Source organism: Brachycentrus maculatus, unplaced genomic scaffold (assembly GCF_059751285.1).
Source record: "Brachycentrus maculatus isolate JH-2025_06_01 unplaced genomic scaffold, ASM5975128v1 h1tg000153l, whole genome shotgun sequence".
NCBI classification, from domain to species: Eukaryota; Metazoa; Arthropoda; class Insecta; order Trichoptera; family Brachycentridae; genus Brachycentrus; species Brachycentrus maculatus.
The window spans coordinates 49469-71017 of NW_028280906.1; the positions used below are offsets into that span (position 1 = coordinate 49469).

Consider the following 21549-nt stretch of genomic DNA (forward strand, 5'->3'; position numbering starts at 1 on the left):
TTTGAAAACGATCTCCTGAAAAATCAAGTTTTTTTTTATGCATGTATGACGTTGTTGAAAGGAGTGAGCGACGTATGGAAGTCTGGGTATTCACAGCGCTAACAACCTCTCACTGGTTGGTGAATTTTATTGATTTATTTTATTTCACCGTACAATTCTTTTTCAAAGTTATCACTAAGAAATAATGTAAATAACAAGTAGCGTAAAGTGATCATTTACGCCAGCCATTAAATAAATTTGAAAAAAAACGAAAGTAGGTTCATCTCAAGTTATGACACCTGTAATATTGATGCATCATCCGTATGGTGAATAATCCAGTGTTCTGACACTGCAGATTATTCACCCTAAAAATATTATTAATTCGTTAAAAAAATTATTAGTACGAGGTAAGCAATAATAAAGCCAAACGTAAAATATGAATGCCTTTTTTTGTTACCAGTTATAAGAAACCTCTTTTTTAAATTACACATGTAATATTCAATATTTTTTAGTTGAAATCACAAACTTATATCTTCTGAACATTACAAGTTTTGAATTTACGATTGTTTACCTTGTACCTAATAATATGATAAGTTTATATACATACACGCTAGTATCGTGGACACATTTTTCGCAACTAAAATTGGTTTTTATTTTTTCGCTTGTGTTAGTTTTTTTTTAATAATGTTGTGTTTGTCTGTTGCTGCATGTAAATAAAAAAATAGCGTTGTTTACCGATTTTAACTGGTATAGTTTCAATTTGATTCTAATATTGCACATTGCGATATTTTTAATACATAGTAAGGATTTTTTATTTTTATTTTCTTATCAAATTCAAACCTTATAATATAGAGTTTCCTATATTGAAGTAGAGATACATAATAAATGTGAGTAAATACAATGGGAGTTGTATTGTACATTCTATATTAGCAGACTTTTTGCATCATTAAAATAAATATTTACACTTGTTAGTCGATATTTTACCACATAATCGACATTTCTTTGGTCCTGGGTTCGATGTTTCATCATGTCATAATTCAAATATAATTACGTAATTTTTTGGGTATTTATGTTTCATACCTACCTCCTAAGGACATTTATATAAATAACATAAAAATGTTTACATGATTATAAATTTTAATTATACATTTTATTTGGTAAAAACCACTATTTCTTATTCTGAAATAGTGGTATTAACCAAGAAAAACTTAAATTAACAATGGATAGCTTTTATAATTAATATAATACCACAAAGTGACTTCCGAATCAATTTACGAAATTGTCAATTTAATTTCAATTTTAGTTTGAGTATGCATGATCGTTGTTTTTAGCAATTCTTTCTACTTTGAATGTATGCATTTTTGTATGTACATTATTAAAATAAAGATTTTTGTTACTTAAAATATCTAAACTTTCTTTAAAGGTTACAATTCATGCTCACCTTCAGTGATTTATTATTGATAACTCATAATTTTAAATACCTTATAAGCTCAATTGAAGTAAAATGATAAACATTTGTGTTTTTAGTATCAACAAAAATACTTTAATTTCACACTATTTCTGTGAGCCTAAGCGGCTCATTATTAGAAATAGGTATCAAACTGTGGTAGTGTAGGTTTGAACCCAGAAACTCTGACTCGAGAGTCCGTGACACTAACCATGGGCACAACCCGACATCTTCTTTGTTTAAAGTTAAGTACATAGTATTGCGTACAATTATTATATTTAAATGATGTATTATCACTAGCCCCGGAGTCTGAGAGAGGCGTTGGACCTCTCAGCTAAGAACACAAGTCAAGACGGACGTTCGCCGCACCTTCTTCATTCTCCTTCCAACCTGGTAATGGATAACAGAAGCCTTCTGGATTCCATGTCCTCGTTGATACCTCCTCTGTCGCCATCGGTGGTTGTACCGCGTTCTCTGCGAGAGTCTACGTTCGAAAGTAACAACAACTCGTCTGTAGCGAGCGCCTCTGTGGAATCTCCCGGATTCTCCGGCCCTTACGCGCAGTACCCTTACAACGTTCACGCTGAGCCGACCGTATCGCCGATTTCCAGACGATTCAACAACCTTTCCACTCTCACATCGGCAGCTGCTTACCTGGACCAGCAAAACGCCAACGATTTAACGGATTTCCTCATCGACTTGGTAAACCGACAGACCCCTAACGGACAAATCTCTCAAAGCCAGAATTTACAGCAGCAAGTAAACACGCAGCTGCAGCAACAAGCGATGAATAGACTCAGTCTATACCCCGGACAGAATTCGCCCCTGCAACAACGACACGACGCGATGAATTCTCCTCCCGAGCGAGCGTTCAGCAACGGGCCTCAGCAGTCTGGCGCCCTTCTTCGTCCGGCCTCCGGAGACATGAGGTCATCTCAGTCGTTCGCCAACGCCACCGCACTCCAGCACCGAGACGGCTCGCCAGAAGACGAGTGCCAGTTCATCCGACCGCTATCCCAAATCGGGACAATCACCACCCTCGACGACGATGGCCGAGTGAGGATCGTGGTGCCGACGAAGAAAAGTCCTCAGTCCGTCATTACGCGCACGACCAGCGAGAGGGTGCCTAACAAGAACGTGCTCATGGCTCAGGTGCGCGACCAGTGGGGTCGCCACACAACCAAATGACGGGTTCCAGACTCGTGCCTGGAGGTTCCGGCGTCTCAAAGCGCCGAATGTAACGGTCACTCTTCGACAAGTCGATTTCGTAGACTACTCGCTATTATGCGTATTAAACATATCTCCTCGAAGTAAAGTCGTATTCATACACCCTCGTATTTTTTATTACTATGTTTTACTTTATATCTTGAATTTGAGTTTTTTTTTAAAGCATTTTGATTCAGTATACGAGTCCGATAATTCAAAATATGTATAATACGAGGATGAACGAATGCGAGGCGACAACGTGAATAGTGAAAAGTGAAATATTACTTCGATGATGATAATATTTACATCATCTTCTATGAACGTATCTCTCCGTAAGTCTCTCCAAGTATACCTACTTTTATTTAAACATTCCCATGTTTTGTAAATTGAATCGAAATGTAAAACGTTATTTTATTTATTATTATACTCAATCAGTTCGGAAACGGGGCACCATTTTTTTTTATTATTACGTACACTTTATATAATTGTTTTGGTACTTTGTCCCACTTTTAAAACTTGTTTTTTTGCGAGTTGTAATACTATTCTACCAGTGCTTTTAATGTATTTAATCAACATATGCAACATAAAATATAATCACATAGTAGAATAATCTTATTCTCAATAGTGTTTAGTGAGTAGGTATACTACAAAGTATACAGATAATCATAATCCAGTAGTTTAGTCATAGATAAATGTAATCCATAAACTCCATTTAAGGCATTTTAACAACATAACTTTTAGTCATATTTTGAAAAATGGTTTTGATACAACTATTTATAAATTGTAACTAAATTGACTTAGTTTCAGCGATAAAAATCTTTAAATCAGAACACTCAAGTCGAATAACATTTTAAACATTATAACTCACTTTGTACTTCTGTAACATTCAATTTCAAAACGAAACATTTAAAATATTTAAATGTCAACATATCTCAATATATACTTGTTACTTACTTTGTGCTTGTATAACTTTCAATTTCAAAACGAAACATTAAAAAAAGGTTGATGTCAACATATCTCAAAACCTACATGTTACTTACTCACTTTGTACTTGTAGAACTATAAATTTCAAAACGAACGTCTAAATTAGCAAGTTGTCGGCATATCTGATACATTAGCACTATTTGTAAAAAGCATATCAAGTAAATTAATATGTCTTTTCAGAAACAACATAAAAATGTTACATTGGAAGATACGAAATGAAAATCCAGAGAAATGCCAAAAAGATAATTTAATTGTTAATGATTTGAACTTTAAATTATCAAATATAAATCAATTTTATCAGATTTTTAACATTATCATATGATATATATAAAAGAATTGACATTGTAAGGCAAGGAATAATTATGGAAAGAAAAGTGGTCATATTTCCAATATGTACTGATATTTGTGCCAGTTTTCGCAATTAAATGTTAAAATATAAGTAGAGTAAGTTTTGTTTATTAGACATTTGAAATGTAATATAAATTAATTCCAAAATCATAAAATAAATATCGCATTAAACGCAATTCAAACTAAAATTTGTAGTAAAAATATTCATATAAACATGTATCACCATCGTATATCAAAATGTATTGAATTATTTCTTGTAAACAAACGTTATAATGTCTATATAAATCTTATCCATGTTAGTAAATGTACTTTAAAAAAAGATTATATGCTTACATATACATATGCATATATATTTATATATATATATATATATATATATATATATATATATATATATATATATATATATATATATATATATATATATATATATATATATAAATATATATATATATATATATATATATATATATATATATATATATATATATATATATATATATATATATATATATATATATATATATATAAATATATATATATATATATATATAAATATATATTTATATATATATATATATATATATATATATATATATATATATATATATATATATATATATATATATATAAATATATATATATATATATATATAAATATATATATACATATATATATATATATATATATATATATATATATATATATATATATATATATATATATATATATATATATATATATATATATATATATATATATATATATATATATATATATATATATATATATATATATATTATATATATATATATATATATATATATTATATATATATATATATATATATATGTATATATATATATATATATATAAATATATATATTTATATATATATATATATATATATATATATATATATATATATATATATATATATATATATATATATATATATATGTAAATATATATATATATGTGTGTGTGTATGTGTGTATGTATGTATGTATTATATATGTTATCCAAAGAATAATATTGGAAATTAAATAACCTATCAAAAACATCGTATTCTGATTTGATTATAGCATTAAAATAATTAATTTGGTTTCATTTGTTTTGTTCTTATCCTCTTTTCATAGAAATCATAGTTTTTTTCGATTTTCTGTTAACCTTTAATTTAATTTATATTTTATTTAATTCAAATTTCAAATTCAAAAAGTTATATGGGTGTTTGTGCCTATATTTGAAAAAAAAGTCAATTCTTGAAGGCAATTTAAGTTATTTAAGGAAATATAAAGATTATGATTTTTTGACACAATTATAGATTCACAGAGTCAAAAGACTTCCTTATCTATGCGTGTGTCCAAAAATGAGCACAATCGCGTTTAATGTTTAGTATTATTTTCTAATTTGTTTGACTATTTTCCACCTTTGTTTTTACAAATTTCTAAAAGTCAACATCCGATTACCCGACAGCGTTTTTACTTAGAATTTTTAACTCATACACTTCATAAAGAATCGAAAAAAAGGTTATCGGTAATATTTCTATCTACGCGATGACATCTGACACATCAGTGTAGGTTTATTAAAATATAATATGTTATTCGTAATCTGTTCCTAGATAATAGTTACATAACCCTAGGGAATACAAACAAAAAATAGCCAATAGTTTTTTTTTCCTGGATCTAGTTGATTTCGGTCCTCTAATATTACTCAATCTTGGTTTTTGGACAGCAAAATGGCAGCTTTTATATTTTAATGTTTTGAAATATTTCTCGTTTTTTTGTCATAAAACTTGATTAGATTACAATTTAAATCAATCAAAATACCTATTGAAAGTCCTCTAATATTTTTGAATTAGTTTGATTCATTATTTTGAGAAATGAAAAGACTTTGTTTTTTGATCCACTCACATTTTTATTTACAATTAACTAGTTTCGGCAACAACCTGTTGCCCTCTTCAGGGTTTAATTTATGACTAATGATCAGTCATAAATTAAACCCTGAAGAGGGCAACAGGCTGTTGCCGAAAATAGTTGGTTATTAATAAAAATGTGAGTGGATAAAAAAAACCGAGTCTTTTTATTTCACAAAGTAATATATCACTATGATCCACAAAGTCAATGCTTTCAATATTTAAAAAAAAAAGATTCACTTTTAATAAATTGAAAGGGTGATTTTCATTTCACGTTATGCAAAATCCAGCATTATTCTCATAATTTCTTCATCCATGAACATGTATCATGAAATTATATATAATTGATCCATTGCTTCGATATTAAAAATCTTTTTTACGATTTTGATGTTGCCTACTTTGGTAATTGTTCAGCAATAAAATACAATATAATTAACAACCAAAGACATACTTTTTTTTGAGGTCAAGGGATCTTGCATCCCTTATGTCACTGCGACCATATAAGGTCTATTGTGACCTCCCTCTGTATTACAGCTCAATGCCAAGACCGACGTGAGTCATGTAACTCACGACCTGTCTTCGTGGTAGGAGCTTCACCTTCTCGGAGTCCAGTCGAGGTCATCCAAGATTGTGACTTCTTAAAACATACTTAATGAGTCATTGAATTCGATAAATAATATTTCCGTCATAAAATTTATACTTAAAGTTGACATCGATAATATGAACATGATTTTTAAATATTATTGGAAAAATATTTTGTTGAAGAGGTTAAAGCTTTAAATTTAATTTAATTTTCGTCGGATTTTCACAAATTTCTTCTTAAGTAAGTATAAAGGCACACTGATTTACATACAATAGAGCAACTTGAGAAAACAAAACCACTTTATCCGATACTTTTCAAAGCGATGTAATCGTTATTCGAAATTTAATCAAATAAACGTTTATCGTTTTGAATAGAGCTCATATTTGATGAAATCGAACGTAGAAAATTTTATAATACATTAAAAACAATTAATTCGAAGATAAAATTTATTCAAATTCATTAAAATGAATTTGAAAAAACATGTTATTTGAAAAAATTATACACATATTGGAATATAGTTTAAAAACTAAAATTCTAGATGCTGCTATGTTGGTCTTGCGTAGCTGGACCAATTTGTGCAATCTGCGTCTCCATGGTGGCCGTCAGTGCCTGCAGTTACATTTGTGCATCAAAAGCTGAAAAATCAGCACTGATCGAGAGTGACAACTCTCTCCGCATACACAACCAACAAATGTGACATTATTAAATATAATATATAAAATGTATATAGTGTAAACATATAAAACCAAACATTTTCTCAAAAATCTTAGAAATATTGGATTTGAAGAATATCGCGTGAATTAAAGTTTTTTCATATTTATTGTTACGATTTTCATCGTTCGATATCTCATCCGTTCAAAAATGTGCGGACGTGTCGCCGAGTGTTTAAAGTCAGGTGAAAAATATAGGTTTACACTTCGCTCACTCCTTTCAAGAACGTCATAAATCAAAAATTGTCAATTTTTAGCTGTGCATGTTTTCGGAATGCCCAGAAAATGTACTATATCCTAGCAAAAGCGGCATATTTTTAACTCAATATTTACCCGCTACAGAGCAGAAAGTGTTGTTTTTGTTTGTTTAATATTAATTGTTTAATTATTTTTTTAAATAAGTTTTTTTCAAACGGAGAAAAACAATCAGGTTTACCTAAAATGATCTGTTGCACAGTAAAAAGTTGAATAAGTGGCTTGATATTTATTTTCAATACATTTCATTTTATTTTTAAACTTTAAAAACGATCTCCTTAAAATCAATTTTTTATTTATGACGTTGTTGAAAGGAGTGAGCAACTTGTTCTCATTATGGTGATAATAATGTGGAGAACAATTGTTCACCCAGATGAGCCCAAAGACCAAGATAGCGCGGTGGTTCCGGCTCACTCCGGGGCTTGCGGCGACGAGTCGCGACGAGAGTGGATTTGCGGACGCAATTTCTTCGGGAATGATCTGGAACCTGCTCGGCTGTGAAGGCGTCTCTCCCAAGCAGGAAGATAAAAATCAACTTGACGAAGATCAAGGTGTACTGACAAGGAGTTCGTCCTTCCGGGAGCAGAAGCCACCCTCATGATACAACGGGTCGCGGAAAGCCACTATCTACTACTCCAACTACATACCTCCTCTGCTCAACTGCCGAAGTACCAGTAAGTGCATCTTAATACTCGACTCCGGGGCCAGCTAATATTGAAAAAAAGAACCATTAGGAGAAACAATCTTTCTATATTATTTTGACAAATAAAAAGACTTTGTTATTTTGATCCACTCACATTTTGATTAACCAACTAGTTTTGGCAACAACCTGTTGCCCTCTTCAGGGTTTAATTTATGACTCATTGAGTCATAAATTATACCCTGAAGAGGGCAACAGGTTGTTGCCGAAACTAGTTGGTCAATAAAAATGTGAGTGCATAAAAAAACAAAGTCGTTTTATTTCTCAAAATAATATATCAATATGATCCACAAAGTTAATGCTTTCAATATTCAAAACATAATCAATCTTTCGTTTTCTAATAAATCATATTTAACTTTAATATTCAGGTTAAGTATTTTTTTAAATATAGATTTATACCATTTGTAATGCAAAAATGCATCAGTTATGAACAATTACAATTACTTTAAAAAAATCCGTGTTAATATAAGATCTCGCTATCCAAATTACAAATTAATTTTTATTTCAAATAATAGTATTCCTGTTTGAAAAACTATTGTTAAAATAACGTAAAAATTAAGATTATAATTATTTATTTAAGTTTTACTTCGTAAATACCACTACTTCTTGAAATATATTGTGACACTTCTTTCGTTATATTCCGCGTCATTTTCAAATACCATACGTTATTTGTAAATGATGCGGAACGCGTTAAAACACATATCATAATATATTTTAAGATATACTGGTATTTACTATGTAAAACTTAAATTTAAAATGGATAGATTTTACCACAAAGTGACGCCGAATCAATTAATGAAATTAATATTTTAATCTCTAAATGTTCCCTATTATATAAAAATAATATTTGAAACATTTTTTCTTCTTTGGCGTGGATGTGGTATGCAATTATATAGTTTTATTTTAGAAAATGTATTTTGTACTAGAAAGCTGTAAATATTAATCAAAATCCAAAATTCATATTTTTAGCAACGAAAAACTTTTATAATTCATTATACAAAATGTGTTAAGTCGAGAAATATTTTAAATAAACCATTTGTATTTATATAGATAGGTAGATATTTCGTGGAAGACGTATGCACGAATAATGTTTTATTTTTGAAATTAAAGTATGAACAAGAATTTTTTATATTTTTCTTTTTTAAACTCTCAATATCGTATTTTTGACTAAATAAGATTTTGATATTTAAGTTTTATTATTTGTTGAAAACTCAGAAACATTTATAACCTATTTCAATAGTCTTTTTAATCTCAGAATTGATACATTTTTAACGAAACAAAATAATTATATGTTTTTGTACAAAATAATAATATATATATATGACATAAGTTTTAAATCATATTCGATGTCAAATTGTCCGTTTGCAGTTGTAATTAAGAAGTTTTAAAATCAAGCGATGCTTAGTGAGAATAATATATATATATATATATATATATATATATATATATATATATATATATATATATATATATATATATATATATATATATATATATATATATATATATATATATATATATATATATATATATATATATATATATATATATATATATATATATATATATATATATATATATATATATATATATATATATATATATATATATATATATATATATATATATATATATATATATATATATATATATATATATATATATATATATATATATATATATATATATATATATATATATATATATATATATATAAAAATATATATATATATGTGAAGACACAGAAGGTGGCTTGGTGGGTGGGTGGGTCTCTGCAAAAAAATATGTTAATTATGTTTTTAAATTTTTAAGTAAATGTATACTGTATATATATGTGAGGAAAATGGAACCATCCAGACTCCCCCACATCGCACTGTATGGCCAACCCCATGGTAGATGATTCCCGGGCTGCCCACCAAAGAGATGGGTCGATAGCTGGGAATCGACGTCGCAGGAGGCTAATCCCAGAAAGCTAATCTCTTAAAAACAGGCCACAAGGCCTATAATAAGAAGAAAAGAAGATGCATATGTATTTATATGTATACAAATATTGTTAACAAATATTAATGAAAAAAAATTAAAACTTTTATAAACACTGCTGTAAAAACCACCGTTGGTATCTTAAAAAACTAGGCACGAACTTAAGTGTATGTACTTGATATTATTTATTGACTTGGCGTTTAATTTGTAGAACTCCATTTTAATTTATGTTTTAATTTAAATCAAACACAGATTTTTTGAGTCTACTAAGTTGTATTTTATTGACAAAAAACACATAAAAAATTATATTGTGACAATTGTTTCGCCTTGTTAGGGCATTATCAAACGAATGTTTGATAATATTAATTGATAATGCCCTAACAAGGCGAAACAATTAACACAATATAATTTTTTATGTGTTTTTTGTCAATAAAATACAACTTAGTAGACTCAAAAAATCTGTGTTTGATTTAAATTAAAACATAAAATACTTGATATTATATGTATTTATTGTGACAAATGTACAACCAATTTCTTTTTTTTATAAGATAAATATATCATTCATTTAGAAATACACGGATCTTGAAATGTACTTATTTTTTATAAGAAAATTAGTGAATTAATTGTGGTGAAGTGAGTATATTTTTGAAGTACGTCTATGAAAACTAATGTAGCCATCGTAAAGACATTTATTTAAATTATTTTTATGAAAATGATTAAAGGAGAGATTGATTTCTACCTTATAAAGAGATAGTTTTTTCAGTCAATTTCAATGTTGTTATTATTTGATTTACTTGACTTTTTTTCTTTTATGAAAAATAAAACTCAAGAATGCAAAACGTTTCCATTCAATTCAATTGTATTTTTTAAAGATGTGTATTTCAATTTAATAAATTTAAAATTCAATAAATGACAAACGTGTTTATTGTGATTTTTGTGTAATATTTGCTTAAAGTTTTGTCTTTTACATGCAAAATCTTTACAAAATCATGAGACAGAATTTAAAGACAAATATAGAATAGAATACGAATAGGCAAATACCTTTATCCATCATTCTCGAACAGTATTTTTAATCTTCTCTTAATATTGACTTGTTTGGTAAATATAACAGGGTGACGAAAAATTTTGAACATTTGGACAGAAATATTTCCAGTGTCACCGTACAGTATTTACATATTACCCTAAGTATCGATTCAATGAGAAAATCAATATTTAACTCTTTGAACCCTAGCGGCCCGTAAACTGGCTTTATTTAGCAACGCATATACCCTTATGGCCGGAATACCGGCTTCAACGTCTTTCCTCATTACCCTACGGACTGGAATACCGGCCTGCAAAGAAAAAACCAAGACGATACTTATGACTTATTGAGACGTGTTGCGAGTGTGAGAGGGGGGAGAACTTGTTCGAACATGATCTCAGATTAATTTTGAATCGAAATTAAATTTTTAGTCAAATATAATTTTTTGGTCAAAAATTACTCAGAAGCTCGGGGTAAGTGTACTTGTACAATGAGCGCTTCAGGGTTCAAAGGGTTAACCGAGTAGTCAAGATAACATTGAGTACTTATTTTTGGTAAAAATAAGGTTTGATAACTTAATTTTTCGAAACTCCAACTTTCAGACTTGGTATAGAACTTTTAAATAATATCAAAATCATATGAACAAAAGTCCAAAAACTAAACATAAACTATTTTAAAAAGATTAAGAAACGCTGTTCCGAGTCTCACACGAGATAAGAATTTCTCTTCATTTAATAACTTAACAAATGCCCTAAAACGGCTTCAAAACTTTCTGTAATACAGTAATGTAGTTTGTAAGATTTTATTTAATAAGAAGCCCCTAGTAGAAATGACTTGAATGTTAAATAGAAAACAATAAGCTTGTTTTTAAAATTATTTGTTTTATTTGATATTTTTCTCTATTTATAAGTTATTACATAAAACCAAAATTATCCTTTATTTGATATGATTGTAAAATAGTTTTATTAAATCGACTGATATTCTTTTATGGTAAAAATACTGCATTTTTGTATGAACTCGTATTTATGAATAATTTGAGATTCAGTCAAAATATATTAATAAGTTTGATATTCGTTGAAGATTTTTTCCTTAAATCTTTTAATTTAATTTTAATAAGAAGACTTCGTACATTATTGACTTTACTAAAAATAAAATAACTAAATGTTAAATGGAATTAAAAATACTATATGTAAGTAGTGAATTATGTTGTTTCTTAGGTAATAATTTAAATAAAAATATTTTTAGATTTACTGAGGATTTTCTTATGTGTCTACGTTTTGCCATTTATTGATAAAATGTAATCATCAAATAGAAAATGATTCACAATAAATATGTAGTAAATATATCTTCTTTTATTTCCCTACTTTTTTTAGACGCTACGAAGACGAACTATCAATTTAACGTCAAAAATTTTGTCACTGGGTAACACATTAATGACATAAACATAGAACCGTCTCTTGTGTTCAATTTTAAATTTATAAATGTATTTAAATAAACATTTTTGCTTTGAAATAATAATTTTTACCTTCGAAATAAATGTGTGGTTTAAAAAAAATATTGAAAGGGAAGGAGTTCATTTTTTTTCAACATGTATTTTTTTTAAAGAAATTTAATATGTATTTAAAAATCCAAGAACTGACGTCTTGCTCTCAGCGTTGCCTGACGCTAATTGAATTATATTATTGCGATTAAGGCCTTAAGGCGGGTGAGTATCAAGAAGAGAAGAAGAAGAAGAGACGGAGAAGGTTAGTATGGAAAACATCACTTCACCTAGAACAAATTAAAATAAACCTTCCTTTGATTAACTTTGCAAAGGCGCGTCGAATATCCGAGGAAGAATGGATACAAATATGAACGAATTGTGCGAAAGTATGAAGAGCAAGCTTTTGATATTGCATGTGTATGCAAAAGTATGAAAAGGGAAAGTGTAACGTTGGAGCATAATGATATCTGGTCTTGAGTACAGGACAGAAAGAGGGCGAGTCAGAGCGTCGCGGCGCTACTATCCCCGAGAACTAGAGAGTATGAAAGAATATAAATGTATCCGCGGCAGGCTCATGTGGATGTCTTTCATGATTGGAGTCTTGAGTGTCCTTATTATAACAGGGTATGCTCCAGTGAAGATGAGAAACTAGATTCCTGGGAGAATCTAAGAGAAGTGCTGACAAATATTTAGAAGATCGAATGAAAGAGTTATTCTAGCTGGTGATTTTAACGGATTGGTAACCACTCAAAGGGATGACTTCGAATCAGCCTTAAGTATACATATATGGTGATTTTAGAACGAATGGAAATGGGAAGAGTCTGCTTGAGCTGTGTCTGGAATGGAACCTCTTTATTTAAAATACTTTTTTAATCACAATAGGATTAATTAGGGAAGGCAGTAGAGGTAGGTAGGAAGGTACGCTAGGTACTTCTTACTAGTTTAGGCAGTAAAGGTAGGTAATGAAGTAAGCTGATACTACTTAGAAAGGTAGGGTAAGTACTGGTTGCTTTTTTGTATGTCACGCTGGCAAGTTGGGATAGGCACTGCTTTTCTGCCTATATGGAAAGCACGCCCCTGCATGGCAGAGAGGGAACTAAAGAACCATTATCGACTATGTTTTTGTTGACAAGAGGTAAGGAGAACTATTATCGAGACTGGAGTATGTAGAAGGGCTAAAATAGAGCCGGACCATTTACTTGTCGTATCGAGAGTATTCTTTTCCGTGGATGGCGGTCCAGAAACATAACTGTTCCGGTTTCATCGAGAGTCAAAGTTAAAAAAAATTACAAGTTGATAATGATAAGTAAGACGTTTGCAAATAAAATAATGAAAGATTGATTGTAAAGAATATTGATATGAATGTATACGACACTTGGGTACACATGAAGTCATGTATGGATGAGTCAGCGGAGTTGCGATCCGAGTTAGAAAGAAAGGGGATCCATAGTGGGATGAGGACATAATAGAACTTATCTCTGTGAAGAGTGCTTGACTTACTTTTAAAATAATGAAATATCGGTATAAAGAATGTAAGAAAGAAGTAAAAGTGTGAATGAAAGAATGCAAAGAACATCTGAAGAGAGAAGATGGTGTGAAATTGTCATCCCACTTTCAAGAAAAGTTTTTAATGTCTGTATATGGTCCATTGTTTGAAAGAGATTGAAAGTATAAGAGTCAGAGCGAGATTAACGAATATGCCTGTCAGTTGATGCTCAATAAAAAAGCTTCTTCGTCTCACCAATAGATATCACTAGTGAAAATTCTAGTGATTCTCGTACAATGTTTCAAAATTGGATCATATATATATATATATATATATATATATATATATTATATATATATATATATATATATATATATATATATATATATATATATATATATATATATATATATATATATATATATATATATATATATATAATCACTATATATATGATCACTTTACACACGTATATAGTTCACCAATTCTACCCATGATTGCCAACCACACTACTCAAATTCTTGGAAGTTCTATATATATATATATATATATATATATATATATATATATATATATATATATATATATATATATATATATATATATAGAACTTCCAAGAATTTGAGTAGTGTGGTTGGCAATCATGGGTAGAATTGGTGAACTATATACGTGTGTAAAGTGATCACTTGAACCAGCCTTTGACGGTCGTTAGTTCCGTAAATCCTCAAACTATATTAAAATAAAGTAAAAAAATAATATGAGTGAAAAAAATCACTTATATTTATTTCATCCCCCCCTGGGAATCGAACCCGAGATATCCAGAACGGTAGCCGAACTGCTTTTGTGGGCGCTAGATTCGCATGACACACATTTCAGAGGGCGAAGGTTAGATCCCTTCCCCGTTAGATCAGTTCCCATTTTCAACCGTTCATATTTATAGAAATCAGAATATATTTTCGTATTAATAATCCCCGCTAACTGACATCATCAGACTGGTCAGACTGGTCTGATGATGTCAGTTACGACGAAACCCAGTTGCTGGTCAAATGAAATTAATGTGGAAAAAATTCTATAGTTGTTATTTTATTATTACAAAATGCAGTTACACCAAGAAATGTCAGTACAAAATTTTTATAGACATTACATATATAATTTTATTTTTATTGAAAGAAAATCCTTTGCGTTTCGACATGGTAGTATAATGCAAATCGCGTGATCCTTATGTTATTTCCGGTGCCATTTTATGATTAAAAATAGCTAATTAAGATCCCCAGAATTAACCACCCATAGCCATGCAATTTAATAAGTTAAAACCTTATTAATAACTGGACTAATAATTTAATGTAAGTAAAACCGAGTATTTTTGTAGTCTAAATTAAAAATAGCCTTGTACATTGTAAATCACTTTTAATTTGTACGTGTCATAATAATTTCGTTCAGATTAGATAAAATTTTAAATATAAAATAAAACGGTATAATTAATATAAAATGCTGCTTATGTTTGAGCAAAACGGGTGTGTTTCGGCAAACATTAAAATAATGTATCAGCAAACAATGAGCAAAATAACCCCCCTACATAACCTTATACAAGTTTAAAAAAATAAACTTAGTTTGTGAGTATTTTTATTTGTATATTAAAAGTATCGTTAACTTTGAGTTACAGTAATTTAACTTTAATGTTGAAAAAACTTTCAATATCAGAATTGAAGAACATCTAAGGTCCTTTAATGATAATAATTTTTCTGAATTTGCTAATCACCTTATATCTGAAGACCATAATTTTAATAAATCAACGGGTATAGAAATTTTACATGTAAATAAAACTGATCTTCGTTTAGATAGTCTAGAAAAATTAGAAATTATTAAAGCCATTAATAAAGATCTACTCATAATATATGACCAATTAATTTACAACATTTTGAGTGTGTCCAAATACTTATTCACGAATCTGGATTATCTCGAATTATGGAAGTTATTTTTCATATGATTTTTTGACATCTCATCAAAGATGAAGAAGAATATGGAAGTTTAAGCATTTACGGAACTGACGACCGTCAAAGGCTGGTTTAAGTGATCACTTTACACACGTGTAACGTGTAACGTACAACCGAAAACACATTGCAAATACCACGTAATAAACATCGATTATCTAAAACACGTTTTATCGTGACGTAGGGACAAATGAACATGTCAGAAGACAGACTTCCACTTAACGCCCTTCAAGGAAACCCCGAAGGAAGTAAATCTCCAGGCGAAGGTAACTGGCAGTCGATATACCAAGAGAGTCAGTCGGTGGCACAAACAGAACTCTAGGATCTGTAGAAAGAAGAAAAAGAAGAAGAATTATTAATTGTAAAATAGAGTATTTTTATTATTTTCTGACATCATTGATGAAGAAGAATATGGAGGTCTGTGCATTTACGGGGCTAACGACTTTCAAAGGCATGGTTACACGTGTGTAAAGTGATACACACGTGTAACATTTACCAATTCTACCCATGATTGACAACCACGCCACTCAAATTCTTGGAAGTTCTATATATATGAACCAATTTTAGAAACATTGTTCTTGAATCACTAGAACTTCACTAGAGACATTTACTGGTGACATGAAAAAAAGATATTTATTGAGCAGAAACTCTATATATATATATATATATATATATATATATAAACATATATATTAATATGTGTGAGGAGATGCATGCACGTGGAAGAGGCGAAGAGTGTTTGCAAAGACATAGTGGTATTGCGTTCTATTCTCTCTGCCTACCCCTGCGAGGAAGCAGAGTGTTGGTTGTTAAAGCCTTAACAAAAAAAAGGAGCTTACATACGAAATAAAATTAACGTTAGTCTATTCATCACTCTTGATGGATATTTTCAATGAAGTATTATATTTTGCATTAAAGGTTTCGTGACTTAACCCGTAGCCACTTCAATTACAAAACTTTTTAATTAAAGGAGTGTCCTGAAGCTAATTTTAATGTTGTGTCTAGGCGACAAATGTGAATTGATTGCATTCACGTTATTTGCATCAATTTTTCAATGCAACACCCGTTTTTAAAAGTGTTAAAGCCATTTAATATACATATTGACATCGGAGCATAGATGTAGAATAATATACCTGTAAGAAGTTTAAGTATTTCCGGATGTCCACCTCGGTATTGTAATGGTTAGCGTGTTTAGCTACCGTAGAGGTCCCAGGTTCGATTCATGTGGGGGGGTTAAAATAAATATTAGTGAATTTACACCCTAAAATTTATTTCATATTACCCTGAGCTTGTCCCTAAAGTACGGGAGTGATCACCTTGCCTTCATGTACGTAACGATCAAGATAAAACTGCGTCAATACAATGCCCTATGCACCATTGGGTGCAGATAAGGGTTAGAAGAATATACGTGTAACATTCATTACTCATGATTGTCCATCAAAGGTAGAACGTTTCGGAAAGGCTTTAAAAATTTTACAACAATATCAACAAAGCATGTCGTCCTTCAAAAATAAAGAAAAAAATTGATACACGAATAAATTTATTTATTTTTTAAACATGTCATGAAAAAACCTTAAAGTATTTTTTAATCATGACCGTGACAACAGTTAGACTAGTTAGGAAAGTTGGTTGTTCAAAAGATCGAAATATAAAGGATCCTTGGCTTAAGACAGAACCTAAAATCTGGTTATTTTAAAAGTCTGCGTTATCGGAGGGCATGTATGACTGGTTGTATGGATATGAAGGAAGCGAAGAGTGTATGTCAAGACAGAAGAGTGTGGCATCCTCTCTGCCTACTCCCGCGGCGAAACGGCGTGATGGTAGTAGTAGTAGTAAGAATTTTATAACATATATTTCTCAATGAAAAAAATCTGGCGTAAAATAGAATTTTTTCAGTAATTTATTTTCAAAGACTATATATTAGACATTAATTGACCCAAGTTTGTTTGTTTGTTTTTGAAAAAACAGATCTAAGTTCCTTATATATAATCCATATAGTACATATTTGCTAACTTTTTTCATTTTCATCTTTTCAATTTTTTTGTTTTTTGATCAATTCAAATATTTGTAGTTTAATGTATAAACTACAAATATTTGAATAGATCAAAAAACAAAAAATTGAAAAGATGAAAAGATGAAAATGCAAAAAGTACAAAAGTAAAAAATAAGCACTTTGAATCTAATTTAATTTCTGATAATATCAATTGTATTCTCACCAGTGCCCTTTACTATATAACCTAATATATAATGTATACCTACACCTACACAGGCCATGCCTTTGTGGGATCTTTTTTTTGTATTTATTTTATGAATATATATAATTTGTACTTGTATTTATATTGTATTGTGAAATGCAAAAGAATTTAAAATAAGAACAAAATATAAATTTAAAAATTCACATGCGCAAGGAAATATTGTTTCGGGCTCAGTGTCAAACGACAATCTACTTTACATACGTACATGTCAACAGCACACGTTGCGTGTAATCGTGGAGCCAATGGACGCCGACGTGACGGCATACATACAGCGGGACTTCCCTTCGCACTATGAATACAGGAGTAATTGTCAGAAAATTGATTAACCCTTTCATGTCCCAGTACAGCTCATGGTATCCCCCTAGCCACCCTAAGGCCCTCCTCAGCGGGTGGTTGTAATGACCCAATGGGTGCTTTTTGCCGGGCTTATGACCAAACTACCCGTAGGGGAGATTCCTTCAAACGAATGTTTAGTAACAACAATAAAATTTAAATAGTTTATATTTAAATCACTAACTTTGTGATTTTCCATTTTATAATTTAAATAAAATTTTGTTTTAAAATCACTATAAATATTTTATTATAACTTGATTATAACGTCTACCGGTTTCGAAGCCAACAGCTTCGTTATCAAGACTGATTAACATTTGTAGTGATTTTAAAACAAAGTTATATTTTAATTACATTTTTTTTTATTAAATGGGTCTAAAAAATTGTTTATTATTTTCAATATTATTAATATTTTGAGCATTTACTGTGTGGTTAGTCATTTTTACTTTTATATTTATTTTTTCAAATGTTAGTAATATTACGAAAAAGAAGAGATTTTTATAAAATAAATGTAATGTTATATTAAAAATAAAATTGATTTTTGGCTGTTTGCTGTTTGTAATCGTATAAAGTTTTAATTTGTCATGGTGAATTTTCTACGAAAACGCGATTCAATTGGCTTGACCACGTACTCCGCATGCCTCCCGAGATCCGCCATCAAGCTTGCCTCTTTTACAAGGCATCAGGTTCCCGCCGCCCAGGACGTCCACTGTTGAAAATCCGTCGGCAGCTCTTGTCTAAACTTTGGGACGCAGACCTGACTTGGGAGGATGTAAGGGGACCGGAAGAAGAGCCTGGAAGCAGTTTGTGGATTCCATGTGGTCCAGATAAAGAGTGTACATGATAAAATAGCAGTTAGTAATAAAGAAACGGTTTGTATTGGATTCAACAGTAATGCTGATATTACTTATTTTTGTAAACTTTGTTTGCGATTCTAAAGAGGCATCGTATTTAAAAACTGACCCTAATTCATTTGCTGACGATATGGGTTGTTGATTATAAAAACATAATTTTGCTTGGAACCCATTAGTCTAGGCAAGCATTTGTGACAAAGCACACCATTCAACAACGAATTGTATCACCATAAAGATAAAACAATTAGCTACTTCCGAATGTAAATCAATTTTATTTCGAGAGATTTAAGGACAATGAAAGATTGTTTCATTTCTTTCATGTAACTGTTTTAAATCTCTTTTTTTTCTTTTAAACAAGAATGGAAACGTCGGGAAATAAACAGGTGAGATTTTTTTCAAACAAAATTAAAAAAATTAACGAACTACGATTATTAAATGGTTTTTTTATTATTATCCATTTCTACAAATTTTGTGTTCAACATTTTTTACTTTAAGAGCCAAATAAATGTTTTAATTAAATCTTAAAATATTGTAATGTTAAATCATTTTAAAATTTTATAAAGTTAAAACATTTTAAAATATTATGGATTTGAAGCGAATATTATTAATTATTCTTTTATACCCGTAATAAATTTATTCGTATTTATTAAATTGACGTGCATTTTGTTAATTTCTAAAATCTGTTTGAATTTTCAGCCTTTATTTTAAAGTATGTTTTTGAAATAAAGGCAGAAGGCGGAGATGATCTAAAAGAGTTCTTTTACAAAAATTCACTCACTGCGACATACATACGCATCGTACCAATACTTTCATAAATTTGTACATAAATTCTTCCATTTCAGCACCGTTTGATCACGCCCTCACAGGGCAAAGTACTTTCACAAAAAAAAAATCAAAAATTATGCTTTGATCCCTTTACAGATTATTATTGCTTGAAATCGTAATATATATATATATATATATACCTTTTTTACAATAGTTAAAGTCCAAATTATTAAATTTAAAAGTTTTTATGTATTTTTTATCAATTTCAATTATTTTTAGGGTGCAGATACCAGACCAGGTGGTATATTAAGGGTGGATATTAATAAGCCCCGAAGAAGTTCCGGAAGTTCAGTTGAATTTCGTCACCCCCCAGAGTTTCTCGGATTGGTGAGATATATTTTGTAGCTCTGATAATCGTTTTATTAGTTTTCTTTATTGTTCTTATAATCATAATAATAACAACAATAAAAACGAGCATATCAGAGTATTTAAAAAAAAAAATACATTTATTATACTGTGTTATAGTAGATAAGAATGAAATACCTATAACATGGTAAAATATAAATTTTAAACAGACAATCGATGTATATGAAATAAATAATAAAAAATAAAAATAAAAAATAAAAAAAACTCTTATCCGCCCCAAATGGTGCATACGGCACTGCTCCATATAAACGCAGTGTTATCTTGATCGTTTACACATGAAGGAAAGGTGATCAGCCCTCCGATTCAGGTACCAGTCCAGGGTAATATTAAATAAATATTACAGCAAAAAAATCACTTATATTTATTTAACTCCCCTGGGAATCGAACCCAAGGACCTCCAGAACGGAAACTGAGCGTGCTGACCATTACACTACGGAGGATATGAAATAACAAAATAAAATATCCTATGATTTTGAATAGTCTTGCTTTCATTGTTTATAAAAAAAACGCAATATAAGGTATAATTATACCAGCACCGTTAAAATCGTATTATACAATAAGTTAAATTAACAGGTATTCGTACGTTGATTAAACTGACCATCTGAATTCTAAAAACTCATAATGATGTTCTCAGTCATAACGAACAGGTGTTCGTTATGACTGAGATGTGATAATGATGTTCTCAGTCATAACGAGCTAATTTAAACCTTTTTCAGGCAAGGAAATTCTCAGTGGTGTATAGTTAGCTCAAAATAATTTTTTAATCAATCTCAAACATACAAAATTGATCATGCTATAGTTGGCATTAGAAATTTTAAAATAGTGCATCG

At 29.7% G+C, this 21549-nt stretch overlaps 2 protein-coding genes across 3 annotated transcripts in view; both read left to right on the forward strand.

Moving 5' to 3' along the window:
* The window catches only part of LOC148308642 (uncharacterized), a 46476-nt gene extending 42183 nt beyond the window's left edge, over window positions 1–4293 (forward strand). For both annotated transcript variants that reach the window (XM_088261406.1, XM_088261407.1), the window contains exon 6: window positions 1727–4293. In XM_088261406.1, coding sequence (XP_088117532.1) covers window positions 1727–2614 — 888 coding nt within the window. In that variant the 3' untranslated portion in view covers window positions 2615–4293. The remainder of the gene's footprint in view (window positions 1–1726) is intronic.
* Window positions 4294–16285: 11992 nt separating this feature from the next.
* Window positions 16286–21549, forward strand: part of LOC148308643 (transmembrane channel-like protein) — a 44584-nt gene continuing 39320 nt past the window's right edge. Inside the window, exon 1 of the mRNA XM_088261382.1 lies at window positions 16286–16355. Coding sequence (XP_088117508.1) covers window positions 16286–16355 — 70 coding nt within the window. The remainder of the gene's footprint in view (window positions 16356–21549) is intronic.